Source organism: Oikopleura dioica, chromosome 2 (assembly GCF_907165135.1).
Source record: "Oikopleura dioica chromosome 2, OKI2018_I68_1.0, whole genome shotgun sequence".
Taxonomy (NCBI): Eukaryota; Metazoa; Chordata; class Appendicularia; order Copelata; family Oikopleuridae; genus Oikopleura; species Oikopleura dioica.
Window position 1 is genome coordinate 9,437,458 of NC_137292.1, and position 18,440 is coordinate 9,455,897.

The 18,440-nt window shown below is 43.0% G+C and overlaps 4 protein-coding genes across 8 annotated transcripts; all 4 read left to right on the plus strand.

Moving 5' to 3' along the window:
• The first annotated feature begins 24 nt into the window (after positions 1 to 24).
• LOC145697176 (N-alpha-acetyltransferase 16, NatA auxiliary subunit-like) lies at positions 25 to 4,344 on the plus strand. Of its 2 annotated transcripts, none has more exons than XM_081774340.1 (15): positions 25 to 150; positions 315 to 515; positions 585 to 683; positions 731 to 856; positions 1,008 to 1,193; positions 1,258 to 1,437; positions 1,558 to 1,990; positions 2,034 to 2,216; positions 2,260 to 2,410; positions 2,457 to 2,614; positions 2,687 to 2,855; positions 2,902 to 3,176; positions 3,256 to 3,481; positions 3,527 to 3,888; positions 3,960 to 4,344. In XM_081774340.1, exons 1-14 carry the CDS (start codon positions 49 to 51, stop codon positions 3,573 to 3,575), a joined length of 2,538 nt encoding a protein of 845 aa, XP_081630466.1. In that variant the 5' UTR covers positions 25 to 48; the 3' UTR covers positions 3,576 to 3,888; positions 3,960 to 4,344. The 2 variants fall into 2 exon arrangements, with proteins under 2 accessions (XP_081630466.1, XP_081630467.1); XM_081774341.1 differs by having other exon boundaries at positions 3,527 to 3,886; positions 3,957 to 4,344.
• Positions 4,345 to 4,958: 614 nt separating this feature from the next.
• On the plus strand, positions 4,959 to 12,343 carry LOC145697174 (protein argonaute-2-like). 3 transcript variants are annotated; one of them, XM_081774336.1, is made up of 17 exons: positions 4,959 to 5,141; positions 5,673 to 5,818; positions 5,860 to 6,056; positions 6,101 to 6,373; positions 6,415 to 6,626; positions 6,671 to 6,805; positions 6,847 to 7,326; positions 7,367 to 7,444; positions 7,485 to 7,639; positions 7,684 to 7,867; positions 7,911 to 8,118; positions 8,165 to 8,488; positions 8,526 to 8,721; positions 8,765 to 8,902; positions 8,945 to 9,074; positions 9,117 to 9,200; positions 9,245 to 12,343. In XM_081774336.1, the coding sequence occupies exons 1-17, from the start codon at positions 5,001 to 5,003 to the stop codon at positions 9,479 to 9,481; spliced, it is 3,318 nt and encodes a 1,105-aa protein (XP_081630462.1). In that variant the 5' UTR covers positions 4,959 to 5,000; the 3' UTR covers positions 9,482 to 12,343. The 3 variants fall into 3 exon arrangements, with proteins under 3 accessions (XP_081630462.1, XP_081630463.1, XP_081630464.1); XM_081774337.1 differs by having other exon boundaries at positions 4,960 to 5,141; positions 8,532 to 8,721; XM_081774338.1 differs by having other exon boundaries at positions 4,960 to 5,141; positions 7,684 to 7,861; positions 8,532 to 8,721.
• Positions 12,307 to 16,431, plus strand: LOC145697175 (protein argonaute-2-like). Its single transcript, XM_081774339.1, has 10 exons — positions 12,307 to 12,443; positions 12,483 to 12,552; positions 12,600 to 14,134; positions 14,175 to 14,590; positions 14,634 to 14,823; positions 14,869 to 15,006; positions 15,055 to 15,107; positions 15,156 to 15,232; positions 15,278 to 15,361; positions 15,403 to 16,431. Exons 2-10 carry the CDS (start codon positions 12,514 to 12,516, stop codon positions 15,640 to 15,642), a joined length of 2,772 nt encoding a protein of 923 aa, XP_081630465.1. The 5' UTR covers positions 12,307 to 12,443; positions 12,483 to 12,513; the 3' UTR covers positions 15,643 to 16,431.
• A 43-nt stretch (positions 16,432 to 16,474) lies between these two features.
• Positions 16,475 to 18,388, plus strand: LOC145697178 (coiled-coil domain-containing protein 6-like). Of its 2 annotated transcripts, none has more exons than XM_081774342.1 (9): positions 16,475 to 16,690; positions 16,730 to 16,998; positions 17,042 to 17,140; positions 17,183 to 17,284; positions 17,329 to 17,459; positions 17,500 to 17,651; positions 17,696 to 17,855; positions 17,906 to 18,095; positions 18,142 to 18,388. In XM_081774342.1, exons 1-9 carry the CDS (start codon positions 16,525 to 16,527, stop codon positions 18,229 to 18,231), a joined length of 1,359 nt encoding a protein of 452 aa, XP_081630468.1. In that variant the 5' UTR covers positions 16,475 to 16,524; the 3' UTR covers positions 18,232 to 18,388. The 2 variants fall into 2 exon arrangements, with proteins under 2 accessions (XP_081630468.1, XP_081630469.1); XM_081774343.1 differs by having other exon boundaries at positions 16,739 to 16,998.
• The last annotated feature ends 52 nt before the right edge of the window (positions 18,389 to 18,440 follow it).

Here is an 18,440-nt window from a genome sequence, read left to right on the forward strand (position 1 = left end):
TATCAATGAAATCGCTTTCAGAAAGGGATATCAAAGAGCTCTGTGGCGATGAGTCGGATCGATCTACCTCAAAAAGAGAACAATCTCTTTCAAAAATTGATGAAGTGTTATGAGCAAAAGCAGTTCAAAAACGGACTTCGTCACGCCAAGGTTCGAAGTTCGTTCAGTCTTTTCAATCGAAGTTTCAATTTTCATCCTTGAAAATAGAAAAACATCGCGCGCGTCCTATCGCCTTTTGTATTTCGCGCCTCGGCGAGCCAATCAGTGGCTTTTCCAATAATTTCCTCCCATCAACAAATTAAACATTTTTTCAGGCGATTTTATCTAATCCGAAATGTACGGATCACGGAGAGACTCTTTCCATGAAGGGCTTGATTCTTTCGGCGATGAACAAGAGGGAAGAAGCATTGGAGCTGGCGAGAAAAGGGTTGAGCAAAAACTTTCGCTCGGGAACTTGTTGGCATGTTTACGGACTTGTCTTGCGGTCTGAGAAGAAGTATGAAGAGGCAATTAAGGTAAGTTAGCGTAAATTGCGCATATTTAATTGTGCCGTTGAATATCTCGTTATTACAGTCTACTTTCAGGCGTACTCAAACGCTGTAAAATGGGAAAACCGTAATCAACTCATTCTGAAAGATCTCAGCCATCTCCAGATTCAAATGCGCGATTACGAAGCCTTCAAGGTATTCTTCCCTTCTTCCTCCTTCAAATTATCTTCCTTGATTCCTAGAAATCCCGCCTAGACTTGTTGACACTTCGTCCTACTCTGCGCGCTTCCTGGATTGGTTTCGCCGTGGCTAATCACCTTCTCGGCGAGCTTGATACGGCATTTGATGTTCTTGAGGAATTCCGCACGGTGAGTACGCTGATTTAAAACATGGATTGTCCGGATAATTGTTGTTACATAAAAGTATTATAAAATAAATCAGTACAAATTATACAAGTTGTTAACGGCTGAACGAGCACGATTCGGTTGAAAATCTGAAATTAAAACTGATTTATTTCAGACTCAAAATAAAACTGAAGGACAACGAAGCAGGGACCACGATTCTGACTATGAGAACTCGGAGATTATCCTCTACCAAGCAAAGATACTTATCGAGCAAAAGAAGCACAAGCAAGCCGTTGAGTTTTTGGAGAAGAATACGGAAGAGATACTTGATGTGCCGCAATACCATGAAACCCTAGGAGATGTAAGTAGCTGTGGTTATTTTTTTCAGAAAACTTGAAGATAATACAAACTATCGAATTTTATAGCTTCGCCTTATTCTCGGAGAAAACGATCAAGCCGAGGAGCACTTCACTCTTCTTGTCCATCGAAATCCTGAAAAACGAGTCTACTACGAAAAACTTGCTCAAGCAGTCGAAGCGACTTCCGATCCCCTCCGTATTAACGAGTTTTACGATGCGATGGCGAACGCCTTTCCTCGTTCCAAAGTGAGTGTAGTAACATACCATCTTTCTTACATAACCGCTCTCTCTCTCTCCCTTATATAGATATATATTATATATTCGAAACTAGGTGACAGTCGGACAATTAATCTATTTTTACATTAGCTCCCGCTTCTTATCCCCTTGGAAATCGTCGATGGCGAGATCTTCAGCAAGCGTCTTCGTCACTACTTCAAATCATCCCTTCGAAAATGCCTTCCAAACATACATGTAACCCTCCGCCCAATTTACAACGACGCGACGAAACGCAATGAGCTCGAGCAGCTGGCTCTCTCCTTCCTTGCGCAGCTGGAGAATACGGAATCGATGGAAGACGGGGACGAGCGCGAGTCACCTGCATGTCTTGTCTGGCTCTACCACTTCCTCGCGCAGCACTTCGACTACTTGAAGGACTACGAGATGGCCTTACGCTATGTCAACCTTGCTTTGGAGCATACACCTACTATCACAGATCTGTATGTTACCAAAGGCAGGATATACAAGCACGCTGGACACATTCAATACGCTGCTGCATGCCTTGACGAAGCTCAGAGTCTCGGTATATCTACTGACAAACCATCATTTCTCAAATTTACAATTAGACACTGCCGATAGATATCTCAATTGCAAATGCTGTCGCTATCTTATCCGGGCCGGAGAAGTCGAAAAAGCCGAAAAAATGGCCGAACAGTTCACTAGAGAAAACACAACAGTTCAAGAAAACCTAAAAGAGATGCAAGTTCTTTGGTTCCAAATAGAGTGTGCTCAAGCCTATTACAGACAAGGTACAATCGTAGAAGACGTGATTTTATTTCAATATTTCATCAGGTAAATATGGTTTGGCACTTAGAAAATGTTGCGAAATCGAAAATGTCTTTGCCGATGTTACAGAGGATCAATTTGACTTCCACAACTATTGTATGAGAAAGATGACTCTAGGAGAGTACGTCGAAATGCTCAGATGGGAAGACTCCGTTCGGTAAGAATGACTTGCATCTCAATGGCTGTTATATGTCTGAATATAGAGAACAGAAATACTTCCGAGCAGCAGCCCTCATCGCGGTCAATATTTATATTCAAATTCACGATGGAAGCTGGAATCCTGAAACAGGAGGAAGCGCATCTGCCGAAGCGAATCTAAGCGAAGCGGAGTTGAAGAAACTCAAAAGCAAGAAAAAGAAAGGTAGACGTTCGTTTCTTTTCATTATTATGATGCAATATTATGTCTGTCTGAAATCCATATTCTCGTTCTTAGAAGCGCTAAAGAAAAAGAAGGAGGACGAGAAAAAGAAGAAAGAAGGCGCGAAGCGAAACGCAGAGCCTGTGAAAGAAGATCCCCTCGAACCGGAAAAGCTGCTCAAAGAGGCGCAAGAAAAGGCACTTGAGAAAGCAAAAGAATGGTGCCAGTGGCTTGAAACGCTGAGGTAATCGCTTTTCACCTGAGATTGTGTCTTTACAAACGAATTCCAGCCCCAATTGGCTCCCGGGACAAGTTGCTGCATATGAGCTAGCAAAGAGGCGTAAGCAGCCCTTCCAGCAGCTGAGAGCGGTTAAGCGGCTTATTAATCATCACGGACTAGACAACGCGGCCGTGCACTTCACTGTCTGCGACTGGATCAGCCAGGCAAAGCAGACAATTGACTCCGTTGAAGATGAAGTTGTCTCGAAAGTGCTAGCTGATGGACATGGCGAGATCCAGGCGCTTACAGGAGATGTAGCTTCTTATAACAAAAAGTATTTGACAGGTACTCTTCCTTGATTTCAGATCTTCGTAAGATATAATCGATTTTGGAAGTCTTCATTTATAACATCAAATATCTTTAGATAACAGATCATCATATCCTCATCGCCTCCAGGTCGCCCGCGTCGCCAAGATCGTCGAGAAATCGGACGACATCGAATCTATCATCGAAGGCGACTTTTCCGCCGGTACTATCGATGATTACAAAGAAGGAGTTGCCTTGTCCAAGAGCTCAAAATTGATTGAAGCTGCTAAATCCCTGTTCCCTCTTGCGATTGAGTTCGGAGCCGAATCGGATAATCCCCCTCGGTAAGTCATCTTTTCCGTTGGCTATTGGAATCAGGCTCCATTTAGAATGCTGAAGGAGTTCGACCAAAGCAACGGTCAAAAGAACGAAAAGTAATCTGTGAATGAGATCACGAATACCGTCTTCCTCACAAATGGCTTGCAAATTAGAATATTTTTAATATTTATTTAATTTCATATCAATAATGACTTGTGCATGAGTTAACACATGTGGGTTTACTTTTTTCTATCTGCCAACCAAACGCCACACAGAAGAACGCCTTGAAAGAACAAGCTACCAAGTGATTAGACAAAATTAAAAATCGCAACAATCTCCAGACTTTTTTTTAAAGATTATGAATCGGGTCGTAAGTCGGAAATTGAGTGGGTATCAAAAGCTAAGACCAAAGAAGAATGTCAAAGCAACAGGCGTAGGGATCAAAGTCAGTTTTATTGAAGAATTAAAAAAAAAAACGAAAAGCGTTTTTGATCCCCAAAGGAGCTGGTAGCGCCAAACAAACAACTCGGCTTTGTCAAGCCGAAAACGGGCTATCTTGAAGTCGAAACCGGACGGACCATCGGTGGCAAGAAAGAGATCAAAATCATCGAGTCCGACGAGATGCTCCAGATGCGCATGATCGAAATCAAGCGGGAAGAAACGTTCCAGAAGGTGCGCTGGTATTTGCCCATTTTTCTTTTCTTGGCATCGTCGTGGGTGTTTCTTGGCTTCAGTGACTCACAGATCAAACCCTCGGATGCGTATGTCGACTATTGGCAGGAAAAGAATCCGGAGAAGTCTTTGATTGAAATTGCTAAAGAACGATATCAACTGATGAAAGAATATTATAATGAAAATGTCAAATGATTCCTTTTGTCTAATTCAATCAGCTAATTTTATATTAATCACTTTTTATTTTTCAATTATTTAGAAAAAATGGTGGTGTATAATTTGTATATTTTGGGCAAAAACGGACAGTCGTTGTTCTACCGAGAGTGGCTAAGGGAACAGAGCTCGAACCTATCGAGGGATGAAGAGGACAAGCTTATGGTTGGCTTGCTCTTTTCTCTTTCAAATTTTGCGAGGAAAATGTCGAGTACGCCGGGAACTGGGGCCTTCAAGTCATTCAAGGTACACAGGACTTTCTTTCGTCTTACCAAAATTTAGACATCCAAATACCAACTGCACTACTGGGAAAGTCCGACTGGAATCAAGCTTGTGCTGAATACATCTACAGACGTCGAGCCTTGCCACGACCACTTGTCCACCCTCTACCACCACATATTTATCCAAACCGTAGTCAAAAATCCCCTTGTTCCGCTCACGGAGCCAATCAACTCTTCGTTATTTGTCTCTAAGCTGGATGCCTTCATAAAACAACAGACATTCTTTCAGGATTAGTGCTGCTTTGTTAAAATAACCATGTGCAATTTTTCAAATTTATCGCGCTTGTTTTCAAGTTCGTGGCGAGATTCTAGATCTATACCCTGTCTGTTTGTGCAAATCTTCATTTCTAATTATTATTCATCCGCCTGCCATCGTTGGATGTTCAGTCCTCATGACTACCTTAAGACTTACGGACGTGAGAAGTGGGATTCCCTGTTACAAACCATGTCTTTTCCACCAGGGGGACCCGCCAGTCAAGGACTGGGGTCACAGAACCCACCTCCTTCACAGCCAGCACAAGTAAGTTACCAAAATGTACGTAAAAACGTCTGGGTATAATGAACTCGATGTTTTCAATCTATCACGTGTTCAAAAAGGCTTAACTTCTAGATACATACAATTTATCAGGATATAATGATAAGGTTTTTCATAATAGATACTAGATATATATTTTTCACTGCTGCCAGTAAATATGTCGAAGAAAAAACGCTCTAAAAAGAAGAATGAAAATATTACTAAACAAAACGCTAAAAAGAGCACTAAACATGCCTCTAAAAAGCCCGTGGTCTGGTACTTGTACACGGGGATACACCCTTGGTTACAGAATCAGTTTAACATACAGCCTGCCAAATACGTTGACCTGAATACAGGAAATTCCGGTTTGCAGTTCTTCAATGAACAAGTGAAAACTGAGTATTCATCGCCACCTGTTATTTATACTCGTCCACACCCTACTCCTAAAATAGATTTTCTTCCCGCACCATTGCGCTACAAGGTTGTTTTCATGAAAAATATTTCCTTCTATCTTTATTTTCATAAATTTTCTTTTAGCTAACACCGCCCAATTCGCAAGCTCCATCACAAGCGCCATCAACGTTAACTAGCACGCCAAGTCCACAACAAAGTCCATTAGCTTCTTCAATTGCAATGGGGACCTCTTCGCTCTCGCTTTCTAGCTCCCTTCAGTCACACAATAGGTAAGATCCCGTTGAGATCGCTTCTATAAGCGGGTTTTTAGCTTGAGCCAACAAAGTCAAATGTCTGCTCCTCCAATGACCGCCCCATCAATAATGAGTGGCAATACGCAGCCAAATAATAATCTCATCGCCCCTTCCCTTTCTGCAAACCAGCCAAACCAATTCGAAATGCCCCCATCTAACTTCCAGCCACCTCAACAGCCTTTGCAGCCACCGCCAAGCTTGCAGAATCCACTTGGTAAGCGTTTCTTTTCGCTCAATACATACTCACGCTTATCGAAGGTCAACCCCAACCGCCTATGCATACACAGCCCAATCTTGGAGTTCTCGGAGGCTCTTTACCTCCTCTTACTTCCGAGCGGCCAATGAGCCTCGGATCATCCAGCATGGGATCAGCGAGCATCGGTCCTCCCGGATCTAGCATCAGCGGAATGTCAATGGGCCCGCCTAGCTCCATGGGACCAGGACCGATGGGGGGCAACCATGGTTTCCCACCAAACCCATCTCCTTCGATGTCTGTCGAGCGATTTCCTTCAGCAGCTCAGCCTCGACAAGGTATAATCAAAACTTTTATTTCCTGTCTCATACTCTATTAGGAGCTCTTGATGGATTCACAGCGCCACAGAGACCAGGACTTGGCAGCAGTGGCAAACAAATAGTGCTAAAAGCGAACTACTTCAAAGTCAACATTCCCAACGGCGATCTTCACCACTACGATGTCGACATTCGACCGGACAAGTGTCCTCGTCGTGTGAACCGGGAAATCATCGAAAATATGGTTGAAAACTTCAGAAATCAAATCTTCCAGGTAATTTATCCATTTTCAAATTAATTTCAACTGAACATATCTAGGACCGACGACCTGTATTTGATGGAAGACGCAATATGTACACCGCACAACCTCTTCCAATCGATCGACAGCGAGTTGAGCTCGATGTCACTCTTCCTGGAGAAGGTCGCGATCGAACTTTCCGAGTTGCTATCAAGGTAAAGTACTTGTTGTAGGACTTATTCTAATATTCTATCAGTGGGTCGCCAGAGTTTCTCTTTACTCGTTGAAACTTGCGCTCGATGGACGCCTTCATGGCATTCCCTTCGAAACTATCCAAGCTCTTGACGTTGTCATGCGCCACTTACCATCGATGAGATATGCTCCAGTCGGGCGGTCATTCTTCTCAGCTCCTGTTGGACAAACTCCACCACTCGGAGGCGGCCGAGAAGTCTGGTTTGGATTCCATCAAAGTATGCGCCCTAGCCAGTGGAAGATGATGTTGAACATTGATGTATCTGCTACTGCCTTCTACAGAGCACAGTCTGTCATTGACTTCATGTGCGAAGTGCTCGATACTCCACGAGATGAACTTCGCCAGTCGAGAGGCCTTACTGACTCTCAGCGTGTCAAATTCACCAAAGAAATCAAGGGACTCAAAGTTGAAATCACCCATTGTGGCCAGATGCGAAGAAAGTACAGAGTTTGCAACGTGACTAGACGACCTGCAAGCCATCAGGTACTTTCATATACGATTATGTCTTTCTCATTTTTCATAGACATTCCCACTTATGCTCGACTCCGGACAAACCATTGAATGCACCGTGTCTCGATACTTTCAAGAGCGTCATAACCGGGTAAGCAAAAATTTAGTTGAAACTTTTTTAACATTACAAGGTTCTTGAATATCCCTTCCTGCCATGCCTTCAAGTGGGCCAAGAGCAAAAGCATACCTACTTGCCCATTGAAGTCTGCAACATTGTCGCCGGTCAGCGATGCATCAAAAAATTGACAGACTCTCAGACTTCTACAATGATCAAAGCCACCGCCAGGTTAGCTGATTGAATAGCGACTGATTATTAATTTATCCTATCAGATCTGCCCCTGATCGAGAGCGCGAGATTACAGACCTCGTTTCCAATGCAGGATTCAATAATGATCCCTACGTTCGAGAGTTTGGCATCGAAGTTATCGATGTAATGACAGAAGTACGAGGACGCGTCCTCCCCGCCCCTAGACTCCAGTACGGTGGCGTCAATAGGACACAGCTCCAGGTTCAGGTAAAAGTTGGAAACTAGGTCTTGCTGATCATTTATTATTCAGGCGATTCCGAACCAAGGTGTCTGGGACATGCGAGGCAAGCAATTCCACACTGGTATTGAAATCAACGTCTGGGCAATCGCGTGCTTTGCTCACCAACGCCAGTGTCCAGAAAACAGCATCCGAAATTTCACTCGCTCGTTGCAACGCATTTCAGAGGATGCTGGTATGCCGATCCGATCTGGACCAGTTTTCTGTAGATACGCTCAAGGTAATTTATTGTATTGGATGCATAGAGGACTACCGAAAATATTTAGGATCTGACCAAGTTGAGCCGATGTTCAAGTATCTGATGCAAGAATTCCGCAACCTCCAGCTCATCGTCGTTGTCCTCCCCGGCAAGACGCCCGTTTACGCCGAAGTCAAGCGCGTCGGAGACACCTGCCTTGGCATTGCCACACAGTGTGTCCAAGTCAAGAACGTCAACAAGACCTCGCCGCAGACACTATCTAACCTTTGCCTCAAAATCAACGTCAAACTTGGTGGAATCAACAACATTCTGGTGCCGAACATGCGCCCAAAGATCTTCCAGGAGCCCGTTATCTTCATTGGCGCGGATGTGACCCATCCACCAGCCGGAGGTTTGTGTCGTGTTATAGTTAATCATGCTCACAAAAGGTTTAGACAAGCGCAAACCATCAATCGCTGCGGTTGTTGCGTCTATGGACGGTCATCCGTCTCGATACTGCGCCGCAGTACGAGTTCAAAAGCACAGACAAGAAGTCATCGACGATCTTGCTAATATGGTCAAGGAGCTAATGATTCAGTTCTACAAGAACACTCGCTACAAGCCTGTGAGAATCATCGTCTACCGGTAATTAAAAATTGCGAATGGCCCACTTTTACGAATTTATTAGCGATGGAGTTTCCGAAGGTCAGTTCCAAACTGTTCTTGCTCACGAGTTGCGCGCCATTCGCGAAGCTTGCGTCAAGCTTGAGCCATCTTACCAGCCCGGTATTACCTTCGTCGTTGTTCAAAAACGCCATCACACTCGGTAAGTGGAACTGATTACAAACAACCCAAAATCTCTTTTTAGACTTTTCTGCAAGAACAAAGACGACAAAATTGGCAAGTCTGGAAACATTCCTGCCGGTACTACTGTCGATGTTGGAATCTGTCACCCAACAGAGTTCGATTTCTATCTTTGCTCACATGCTGGTATCCAGGTATAAATATAGTTCAAAGATAAGGCCGCTAAAAATGATAAGGGAACCTCACGACCATCGCACTATCATGTTCTATGGGACGATAACAATTTCACCGCTGATGAGCTCCAAGTGTTGACCTATCAGGTATGTCTCAAGTTGAAATCATTGAGGACTAACACCGATTTTAGTTGTGCCACACATATGTTCGCTGCACACGATCAGTGTCCATCCCCGCGCCAGCTTACTACGCTCACTTGGTTGCCTTCCGCGCGCGCTACCACTTGGTCGACCGTGATCAGGACTCCGGCGAGGGCTCGATGATGTCAAGTGTCAACTCGCTCAACGACGCGGGCTCCCACTATCAAGCGATGGCCTCCGCTGTACTCGTCCACAGCAACACGAAAGGCACCATGTACTTCGCCTAAAACGATCATCACAAACACTTGTTGCTTTCTATACTTTTTTCTCTCGCCTGTTCCTTGTTTATCTCTTTTATAGCTGCACCGGGTTACTTTTTGTCCTTTTTTCGCGCGCCCGGGCGCTTTCCGGATGTGAAATCATATTACTTTTTCCGTCGATAATAATTTTTGTAATGCGCCTAAAATTATGCCTCAAAACAGCCGTCGCGAATTTTTTACCAAAAAAACGTTTCTGTTCAACAATTTAACACCGAGCAGTTTTCTTACATTGAACCGCGTTAACAAACACTACTAAAAAGCCAAGGCCACAAACGTTCTGACAAAGGAATAAAATATATTTTTGTTCATATTTTATCTTGACACCTGGTTTCGCCTCTTCATATCGTATCGAAATACCCATCCCGTGTCCTGTTTTTATAACGCTTTACAAATGTTATGCTCTACAAATTTTAACGGTCAAATACTAGCATCAAACAAAATCATCGTGATTCTCCAATACTCTAGGGTCGTTTCTGTGAAGCCTAGAATATGAAAAATACTTAATACTTGTTCCTGTAGTATCCACGAACCTGATCATCAACTAGGATCGCCTATTATCTCCTATTTTGAATGTCAAATCAGCATATAAAGGTGTTAAAAACACCCCGTGGTGGGGAAAAGGTCAAGATATCTAGCCATCAAATGATCTCATAGGAACGTTTTCAGCTGGATATTATTCATTTGTGTCTGTTCCTGTTTGATCAGATGAGATTTTCCCCGAAATTGTGTTCCTACTTCTCATTTTTTCCTCCTCGTTAACGGCAGTCTGACCGTGAGTAAAAAAAACGAAAGCTTATATTTACTATTTTTACTTTCTCTCCCGTCGCAAGAGCTTGAAACCGCACAAAAAAATGGTCACAAATACTCAAAAGTAAATGCAGCAAATGGTACCACCATCTAAACATCAACCTGCTTAAGTCCCAATCACTCAGAGCCAATCACTCTTTATACTTAAAGTCCTTTCTTCGCTGGCCACTTGATGTCGAGCTGTAACAAAAAAATAACGCAGTTGAGGTCTTTTTTAAATCCGTCTTCATTCCGACCAGGTCATCATTAATAAAAAACCACTTTACTCAATCTATCTTCATTATTTTAATTGATACGAAAAAAACCTAATTTGCCTATAAAAAGCTCCAAACTACTTCTACTACTTTCTGTTAGGCTCGGCCCCTTGGGAGAGTTTTCTATCTGACTAACTTCTTGGCCACCCGAAAAGTCCACCCCCTATTCTTTGAAATCTCGGTTGAAAAAGTTGCTGAACCCAGTTTTTAATCAATAGCCTTTTCGCTGGCCGTCCGACGTCAACCTCAAATGGCTACCTAATAGTCCTTTTTTCCCGAATTTTACCTTACCTTTGTTATTCCTTAATTTTGGCCTTAGTACAACTGAACACTCTTCACCTTAAAACACACTGTTACCAACACACAGTCCCTCTTGAACTGCGCCCGAGCTTGAATTGAAAAACAACTTTTAATGTTACAACCAATAATTACACCTACGCCCGAGTATGTTCCATTACCCACCTGAACACCATCATTTTTAGGTGATCGATCTTTCTGCTCATTTTCAATTTTTGATCTTTGCCAAAGACACAATAAAAAACCTTTTGCTGTATTCTCACGGGTCTCCCTGATGTCTAGCGCTGGTCCCAAAAGTTCCACAAACTTCGGTTCCGTATTTTTCGTTCCTTATTTTTATCGCTGAAAATCTTTCTGTACTACTAATCATCTGATATAACCGTGAAACAAGATGCGCACACACACACATAAGAACACTCTCACACTTTTACATGCTTGTTTTTGCAAAAATATATAAATATATAAGAAAATAAATAAGCTTCAAATTCTGAATTCGGTGATTTTCTGAGCTTGAGTCTATCGCTCTCATTCTTTTTTCTTTCTTCATTATATATCTAGCCTATACATTGATGCAAACAGGAGTCACTCTTGAATTACTATTAGCAAATCATGCAAAAAAAATCAACGAAAATCTTCATCAAAACGAGTTTTATTATATTTACAAGATTATTTAATTTTCCTTGTTACAATTACGCATGCATTGGCAGAAAATAAAGCTAGATGAAAAGGTGATTTGCAGCAAAAAGTTTCATGTTCTTCAGCTTGTGAAATTCCTTTTGAGGTAAAATGAGTCCATGTCCACAAATCAATTCGATTCAATGCCGGGACTTTTTGTTACTTGAACGGATGACAGACCACATTGCAGGCAATTTTGTTAAACAAAATCAGACCCACATTTAACGATCCATTTATCAGTTTCATCCGCGGAATTTTCCACAGTTATTATCATAAAGCATTAAAGAAAACTAAACCCGCTAACCTCCGATGATATCGCACAGACCGAGTTTCTATTTGACCGATTTGTTCCTTGATCACCTACTATGCTCGCAAGCTCGTCAAAGCTCCTCCTTGATTTAGCAGCTTTATCTTCTCTTACCTTATTTTTGCCCCTTATTGACTATTGCTCAACCTGTCTACCGCTGATCTTCTTTTACCGACTTTAAACAGTAGCTATACTCATTTTAACATCGTAAACTTGTCTGATTTTTACCGAGTACAAATCTCACTCAAACGCACTACTCTTTTATTTAACCATTTACTTCGATTTTCATTATTATTTACAGAGTTGTTTTAGGCTTTTCCAATTTTCCTTATTTTATCCGCTTATATGATATTTCCACCGATTGTGTTTCTTTTATCTCTGCATTTTTTACAAATTCTGCGCGTTTAAGTTCTTCACGTAAACCGAGAATGAAACGAACTTAACCTTCCAATCGTCGACAATATATTTTGTAACAATTTGGTTTAATTTCATGTGACTCTAATGCAAATAAATTTAGAAGGTAATTCACTATTACATTGAAAGCAATCAACCCAAACGGTGGGACGAGCTTCGGCTCCGACGTACCAAGGTATCTTTATATCTGATTTCTTTTTTCTTATATTTTTAGTTATTACCTCGACCCTTCTTTTGAACAGAGCATGCACTCGTCCAAATTTGACTTCAATAATAACGCGTCGGTAAGACTCTCTTCCACAATTATTCTATTAAAAACATGGTTAAACAGTCGTCCAACGATGAGTCCCCACCAGTCTCAACTCGATTCAACAATGGCTCGCCCGACTTGAAGTCGCTGCCTTCTTTCTATCCGGGAGACCATCCAATCTCCCCCGTCGGCCACCCATCTTCTCTATCAGTGGGATCGCATCATCCTGATCGATTCTCTGGAGGCACAGCAACAACTCGGAATGAACAGTTTCCTCCTCCATTTCGCCCCGATATCGGCACTCATGGACGGGCTATAATGCTCAAGTCGAACTACTTCAAAGTCGATATCCCCAACTCTGACCTGCATCACTACGATATCGATATTAAACCCGACAAGTGCCCGCGCCGAGTAAATAGAGAGATCGTGGAAATGATGGTTGAGAACTACAGGAACCAAATCTTTCAAGACAGACGGCCTGTCTTCGATGGAAGAAGGAACATGTACACAGCGCAGCCCTTGCCAATCGACAAACAAAAAGTGGAGTTAGATATCAGTCTTCCTGGTGATGGAAGAGAAAGAGTTTTCAAAGTGTCAATCAAATGGGTAGCGAGGGTTTCGCTTTTCTCATTGCAACTAGCTTTGGGAGGCCAAATCCATGGGATTCCATTTGAGACAATTCAAGCACTGGATGTCGTCATGCGTCATTTGCCTTCGATGAGGTACTCTCCTGTCGGAAGATCGTTTTTCTCAGCCCCTGCGAATGGGATCGGCAGATCCCTCGGTGGTGGGCGAGAAGTGTGGTTTGGTTTTCACCAGAGCATGCGCCCTAGTCAGTGGAAGATGATGCTCAACATTGACGTTTCTGCCACTGCTTTCTATCGCGCTCAATCGGTTGTTGATTTTCTCTGTGAGGTTCTTGAAATCTCCAGGAATGAGCTGTACCACGCTGGGGGTCTCTCTGACTCCCATCGAGTCAAGTTTATGAAGGAAATCAAGGGGTTGAAGATCGAAATCACTCATTGCGGCTCTATGCGAAGAAAATACCGCGTCTGCAACGTCACTCGCCGGCCTGCTAGTCACCAGACATTTCCACTCGTGTTACCCGAGAACGAACAGACAATCGAATGCACCGTTGCACGTTACTTTCAAGAACGGCATAATTACACGCTAAAGTTCCCCTTTCTTCCATGTCTCCAAGTTGGTCAGGAGCAAAAGCACACTTATCTTCCACTGGAAGTTTGCAACATTGTTCAAGGCCAACGGTGCATCAAAAAGCTGACTGACTCGCAGACATCAACGATGATAAAAGAAACCGCGCGCACTGCGCCAGAGCGTGAGAGGGAAATCTCCAATCTTGTCAAGAAAGCAGGATTCAACAATGATCCATATGTTCGTGAGTTCGGAATACAAGTTATCGATGAGATGACGGAAATACGAGGCCGCGTCCTTCCCCCGCCAAGACTCCAATATGGTGGAAATAATCGAAATAATATCCAAGCAACGCCAAACGGAGGAGTCTGGGACATGAGAGGGAAACAGTTTCATACTGGAATCGAGGTCAATGTCTGGGCGATTGCGTGCTTCGCCCATCAAAAACAATGCGCGGAGCAAAAGTAATAATTTATCAGCTCTCACTTTTTAGTAAAGTTTTAGCTTGCGAATGTTCATTAAAAAGCTCCAGCAAATATCTGAAGACGCTGGAATGCCCATTCGATCTGGCCCCGTTTTCTGCCAATTCGCACAGGGTTCAGATCAAGTCGAGCCGATCATGAAGTTCTTGATGAATCGGTATCCCAATCTTCAACTGATCATGGTCGTCCTTCCCGGTCGAACACCCGTTTACGCTGAAGTCAAGCGTGTTGGCGATACGCTCCTTGGAATCGCTACCCAATGTGTTCAAGTAAAAAACGTGACTAAAGTCACAACCCAGACGCTGTCCAATCTGTGCCTCAAGATCAACGTAAAACTAGGCGGCATCAACAACATCCTGGCTCCAAATGCGCGTCCACGAGTTTTCAACGAGCCCGTCATTTTCATAGGAGCTGATGTCACTCACCCACCTGCTGGAGGTAACGAATTAATCAAATAGGATGCTAAGTTTATTCAAAAAAGATCGTCGCAAACCATCGATCGCTGCTGTTGTAGCGTCAATTGACGCGCATCCAAGCCGCTATTGCGCTTCTGTTCGAGTTCAACGCCACCGTCAAGAGTCCATCGAAGACTTAGCGACCATGGTCAAAGATCTAATGCTCGAGTTTTATAAAGCGACGACTTACAAGCCCGTGAGAATTATTGTATACCGGTTAGGCTCGGCTTTTATTCAATTTTCTTGACAAAAACAATTCAGCGGAGGAGTCTCCGAGGGACAATTCCAAGCTGTTCTCACACGAGAGCTGAAAGCGATCAGAGAAGCGTGTGTCAAGCTAGAAGATAATTATCAGCCTGGAATCACTTACGTCGTTGTTCAAAAGCGCCATCATACTAGGTTATTAAATAAGCTATCGCTGATAAAGAAATTAAAATGAGAATTTAGGCTCTTTTGCCGCCAGTCAAGCGACAAATGTGGAAAGAGTGGAAATATTCCAGGTTAGGAAGAGCATTAAACGCACAGCTAACTTATTATTTCTTATAAAGCTGGAACTACAGTAGATATGGGAATTTGTCACCCAACAGAGTTCGACTTCTACCTTTGTTCCCACGCAGGAATTCAGGTTTGATCGATTTTTTACTCAATCAAGGTGTGAAAATATTTCTAGGGAACATCAAGACCATCTCATTATCATGTTCTTTGGGACGACAATGAATTTTCAGCCGACGAGCTGCAAAATCTTACCTACCAGGTTTTCATTTCTCGTTGAAAAAAAAAAGATTATTTCTGTAGCTATGCCATACTTACGTCCGATGCACTCGATCTGTGTCTATTCCGGCGCCGGCTTACTACGCGCATCTGGTGGCTTACCGCGCGCGCTATCACCTCGTCGACAAAGATTACGACTCTGGCGAGGGTTCCCTCATCTCCGGCACCTCTTCTCGCGACGTGACCGACATCAGTCAATACCAATCGATGGCCAAAGCAATTCAAGTTCACCAAAACACGTTTGGCTCAATGTACTTTGCTTAAAGCATCCCTTCCCAAAAAAGAGTACCAACTCATGAAATTATATGCACAAATGTATCCTCCTTACGCAACCCTCTTTTCACAGTGATCTTTTGCCAGAAGATAATTTCACCCAACCAACCAAGGGCTGTCTCTTGAGCTGTACTATCGTTACACAAAAAGTTCATTCTAGCCACTTAAAACCTAAACTCTATTATCAACAGAAAACGTCTCCCAAATGCTCCCCCCTACTTCGCCCATATACAAAAATGTGCTACTTCTGCTTTATTCTTATTTTTCCTTGACCTTTTTGGTTGCGCAAACCCCGCAAATGCGCGCTTCGAACTTGGAGTTTATTTTGAATAGTTCGGACGTGTGAAACACAGTCGGGTTTGTCGGATAATGCCCAGAACGGTGGCCATCTTGTGATGGATTCGCAAAATCGAGAGAATCAAAGAGTGCGATTCTGGCCTTATCCGACATGCTTTCTCTTTGTTGTCAGCTAACATCTCTAAATTTTAACCTTCTTTACTGTCATTGTGTGCAGTACAATATTCAGCAGTAGCATTATACATCTATTCAGTGTACTTTTCAATCGGTGTTTCTCGTTTTCAGCCTAGTTCTGCTATCAATCTAATCCCTCTTTTACCAATTTTTCTATCTTTACTAAACCAATGTCTTCTACTTCACCAACTTTACTTTCAGTTTTCTCCAGCTTACAGTACTAATACGCTTTGCCTTCCTTTTCAACCCTTTTTCGTTGTCACTTCTATTATCAACAAGTGTTTCTCTTCCGGAGCTGATCCCCATTCATTATTTCTTTCAACGTAGCTTCTCTTACTTCAGAAACTTATGTTTATGAAACGCTCGTTTTTAAGAATTTCCCTGACGTTTTCATAAAAAAGAATGGATCCGGCGCTGGGAGCCGCGTCGCCCATGTCAGGTGGCAACAATCAGGCCCCCGGTTTAGCCGCCCTTCCGAAACGCGAAGAGATTCCTTCAAGTCGAAGTTCGATGGCCGATTCTGCCTCCGAAATGTCCGAAAGCGACACTGACGCAATGTCCTTATCAGGTAGCCTACTAGAACCTGCTCGCGAACCGGATTTTTAAGGCATTTCAGGATTCTCTGACTACAATCGCGGCTCGACAAGGCAAAGAACGATCATTGAGGAGCAATCTCAGCGGATAAATACGATGGCACAGGAGAATCGAGTGATGAAAATTGAAATCGACAAATACAAGATCCAAGTCGGAGCTCTCCAGGAAGAAATAAGAAGACTCCGACAAGCGTCCGTCAATATTCAAGCGCGCGCAGAGCAGGAGGAGGAATACATCTCCAACACGCTTTTGAAAAAGATTGAAGAGCTCAAAAAGGAAAAGGTAGATCAAAAAGCGCTCATTTTTATCTATGCTACATTTCTAGGAAACGCTAGCAAATTATTACGAGAAGGAAGAAGAATTCTTGACAAATCAGCTCAGCAAGAAACTTAACCACCTTCGACACGAAAAGTGCAATTTAGAGGTATTTTCCTGAACCCTTTTTCCCTCTAAATTTGATTTTCAGAGAACCCTAGAACGCGAGCAAGAATATCAAGTCAATAAGCTCATGAAAAGAATCGAAAGAATGGAGCGGGAAGCTCAAACGAAGCATACTTCCTTGGATCAGGTAAAACAAGGTAGAAAAAACTCAACGAATAAGATCTGTTTCAGCTTCGCCGAGAAAAAGTAGAGCTAGAAAATACTCTCGAGCGAGAGCAAGAAGCTCTAGTCAATCGGCTCTGGAAAAAGCTTGAGCGGCTTGAGACCGAGAAGAAGCACCTTCAAGCAAAGATTAATGAAAAGTAAGTCGTTCTGTTCTTACAGAGCTTACATAGTATTCAGGCATGCTTCCGGTACCCAAGTGGAGCAACCAAGCAGCAACCCCCGCCCAGTTGTAAAGAACGACAATTCAGAAAAAGTAGAATCACATGTAAAACACCTAAAACGAGAAGTCGACCGGCTACGCAAGCAGCTCTTTCAATCAACCCACGAAAGTAAAGTTTCTTTTTATCGTTTCAAATAATTAATTTCTATTTAGGTTCTGCGCAAATGCGCTCGATGGAGACAGAAGAGAGGCAGCTCCGAGAGAAGAATATGCATCTTCAGAGAAAATTGCAACAAGAGATCGAGCGGCGCGAAGCACTCTCCCGTCATCTTTCTGAGTCTGAGTCCAGTCTCGAGTTGGAGGCTGATGAGCGGTAAGAAACAGCCGTTTTAGTACACCTTGTTTAACATTGCGAAATCCTAGTTATTTTCAAAACGACTTGGCGTACACTCGCGGTCGTCACTCGCCTGGCCCGTACAGTTCCATCCACCCAGCCACAGTTTCTTCCGTTTCTTCAAGTTCATCCGGGTTTGTCCAGACATCAAGCTCGGCTTTCACGACACCGGTCAGTCCTTATCGAAGCAACAACCATCAAAACAACGCCATTCCACAGGTATTCCAATATGACAGCAGAAGACCCCTTTTTATTTGATTTCTAGCGATCTTCCCGTTCTGTAACGACCCCGGACCGGTTTGTAAAGCCGAGTCCCCCACCAAGCCCAGGTCAACAACGCTTAAAAGACTACTAATTAATCACACGTCATGAAACTTTCAAGAAGAAAACTGAACAACAGAAAACTACAGATAACGACCTTACTGTGCATCAAGAGACATCCTTTTTTACTTTTATCTTCTCCTAGGAAACTTCACCTAAACTACTGGTAGATAATTTCAATAAAATAAATGGACGTCAATAATAAACCAATGCCTTCAAGCGTGGAAAATTTTTCGTTTCACG

What these genes read in the sequence shown, in the direction of transcription:
- LOC145697178 (XM_081774342.1), top strand. Translation starts at nt 16,525, where the DNA reads ATGGATCCGGCGCTGGGAGCCGCGTCGCCCATGTCAGGTGGCAACAAT. An exon ending in CAAGCAAAGATTAATGAAAA is followed by an intron (nt 17,460 to 17,499) that starts GTAAGTCGTTCT and finishes CATAGTATTCAG; the next exon opens with GCATGCTTCCGGTACCCAAG. An exon ending in AAAACAACGCCATTCCACAG is followed by an intron (nt 18,096 to 18,141) that starts GTATTCCAATAT and finishes TTTGATTTCTAG; the next exon opens with CGATCTTCCCGTTCTGTAAC.
- LOC145697175 (XM_081774339.1), top strand. Translation starts at nt 12,514, where the DNA reads ATGCACTCGTCCAAATTTGACTTCAATAATAACGCGTCG. An exon ending in GTGAGAATTATTGTATACCG is followed by an intron (nt 14,824 to 14,868) that starts GTTAGGCTCGGC and finishes AAAACAATTCAG; the next exon opens with CGGAGGAGTCTCCGAGGGAC. An exon ending in CAAAAGCGCCATCATACTAG is followed by an intron (nt 15,007 to 15,054) that starts GTTATTAAATAA and finishes ATGAGAATTTAG; the next exon opens with GCTCTTTTGCCGCCAGTCAA.
- LOC145697174 (XM_081774336.1), top strand. Translation starts at nt 5,001, where the DNA reads ATGTTCAGTCCTCATGACTACCTTAAGACTTACGGACGTGAGAAGTGG. An exon ending in GACGACCTGCAAGCCATCAG is followed by an intron (nt 7,327 to 7,366) that starts GTACTTTCATAT and finishes CATTTTTCATAG; the next exon opens with ACATTCCCACTTATGCTCGA. An exon ending in TTTCTGTAGATACGCTCAAG is followed by an intron (nt 8,119 to 8,164) that starts GTAATTTATTGT and finishes GAAAATATTTAG; the next exon opens with GATCTGACCAAGTTGAGCCG.
- LOC145697176 (XM_081774340.1), top strand. Translation starts at nt 49, where the DNA reads ATGAGTCGGATCGATCTACCTCAAAAAGAGAACAATCTCTTTCAAAAA. An exon ending in ACGGACTTCGTCACGCCAAG is followed by an intron (nt 151 to 314) that starts GTTCGAAGTTCG and finishes ACATTTTTTCAG; the next exon opens with GCGATTTTATCTAATCCGAA. An exon ending in ACCATGAAACCCTAGGAGAT is followed by an intron (nt 1,194 to 1,257) that starts GTAAGTAGCTGT and finishes CGAATTTTATAG; the next exon opens with CTTCGCCTTATTCTCGGAGA.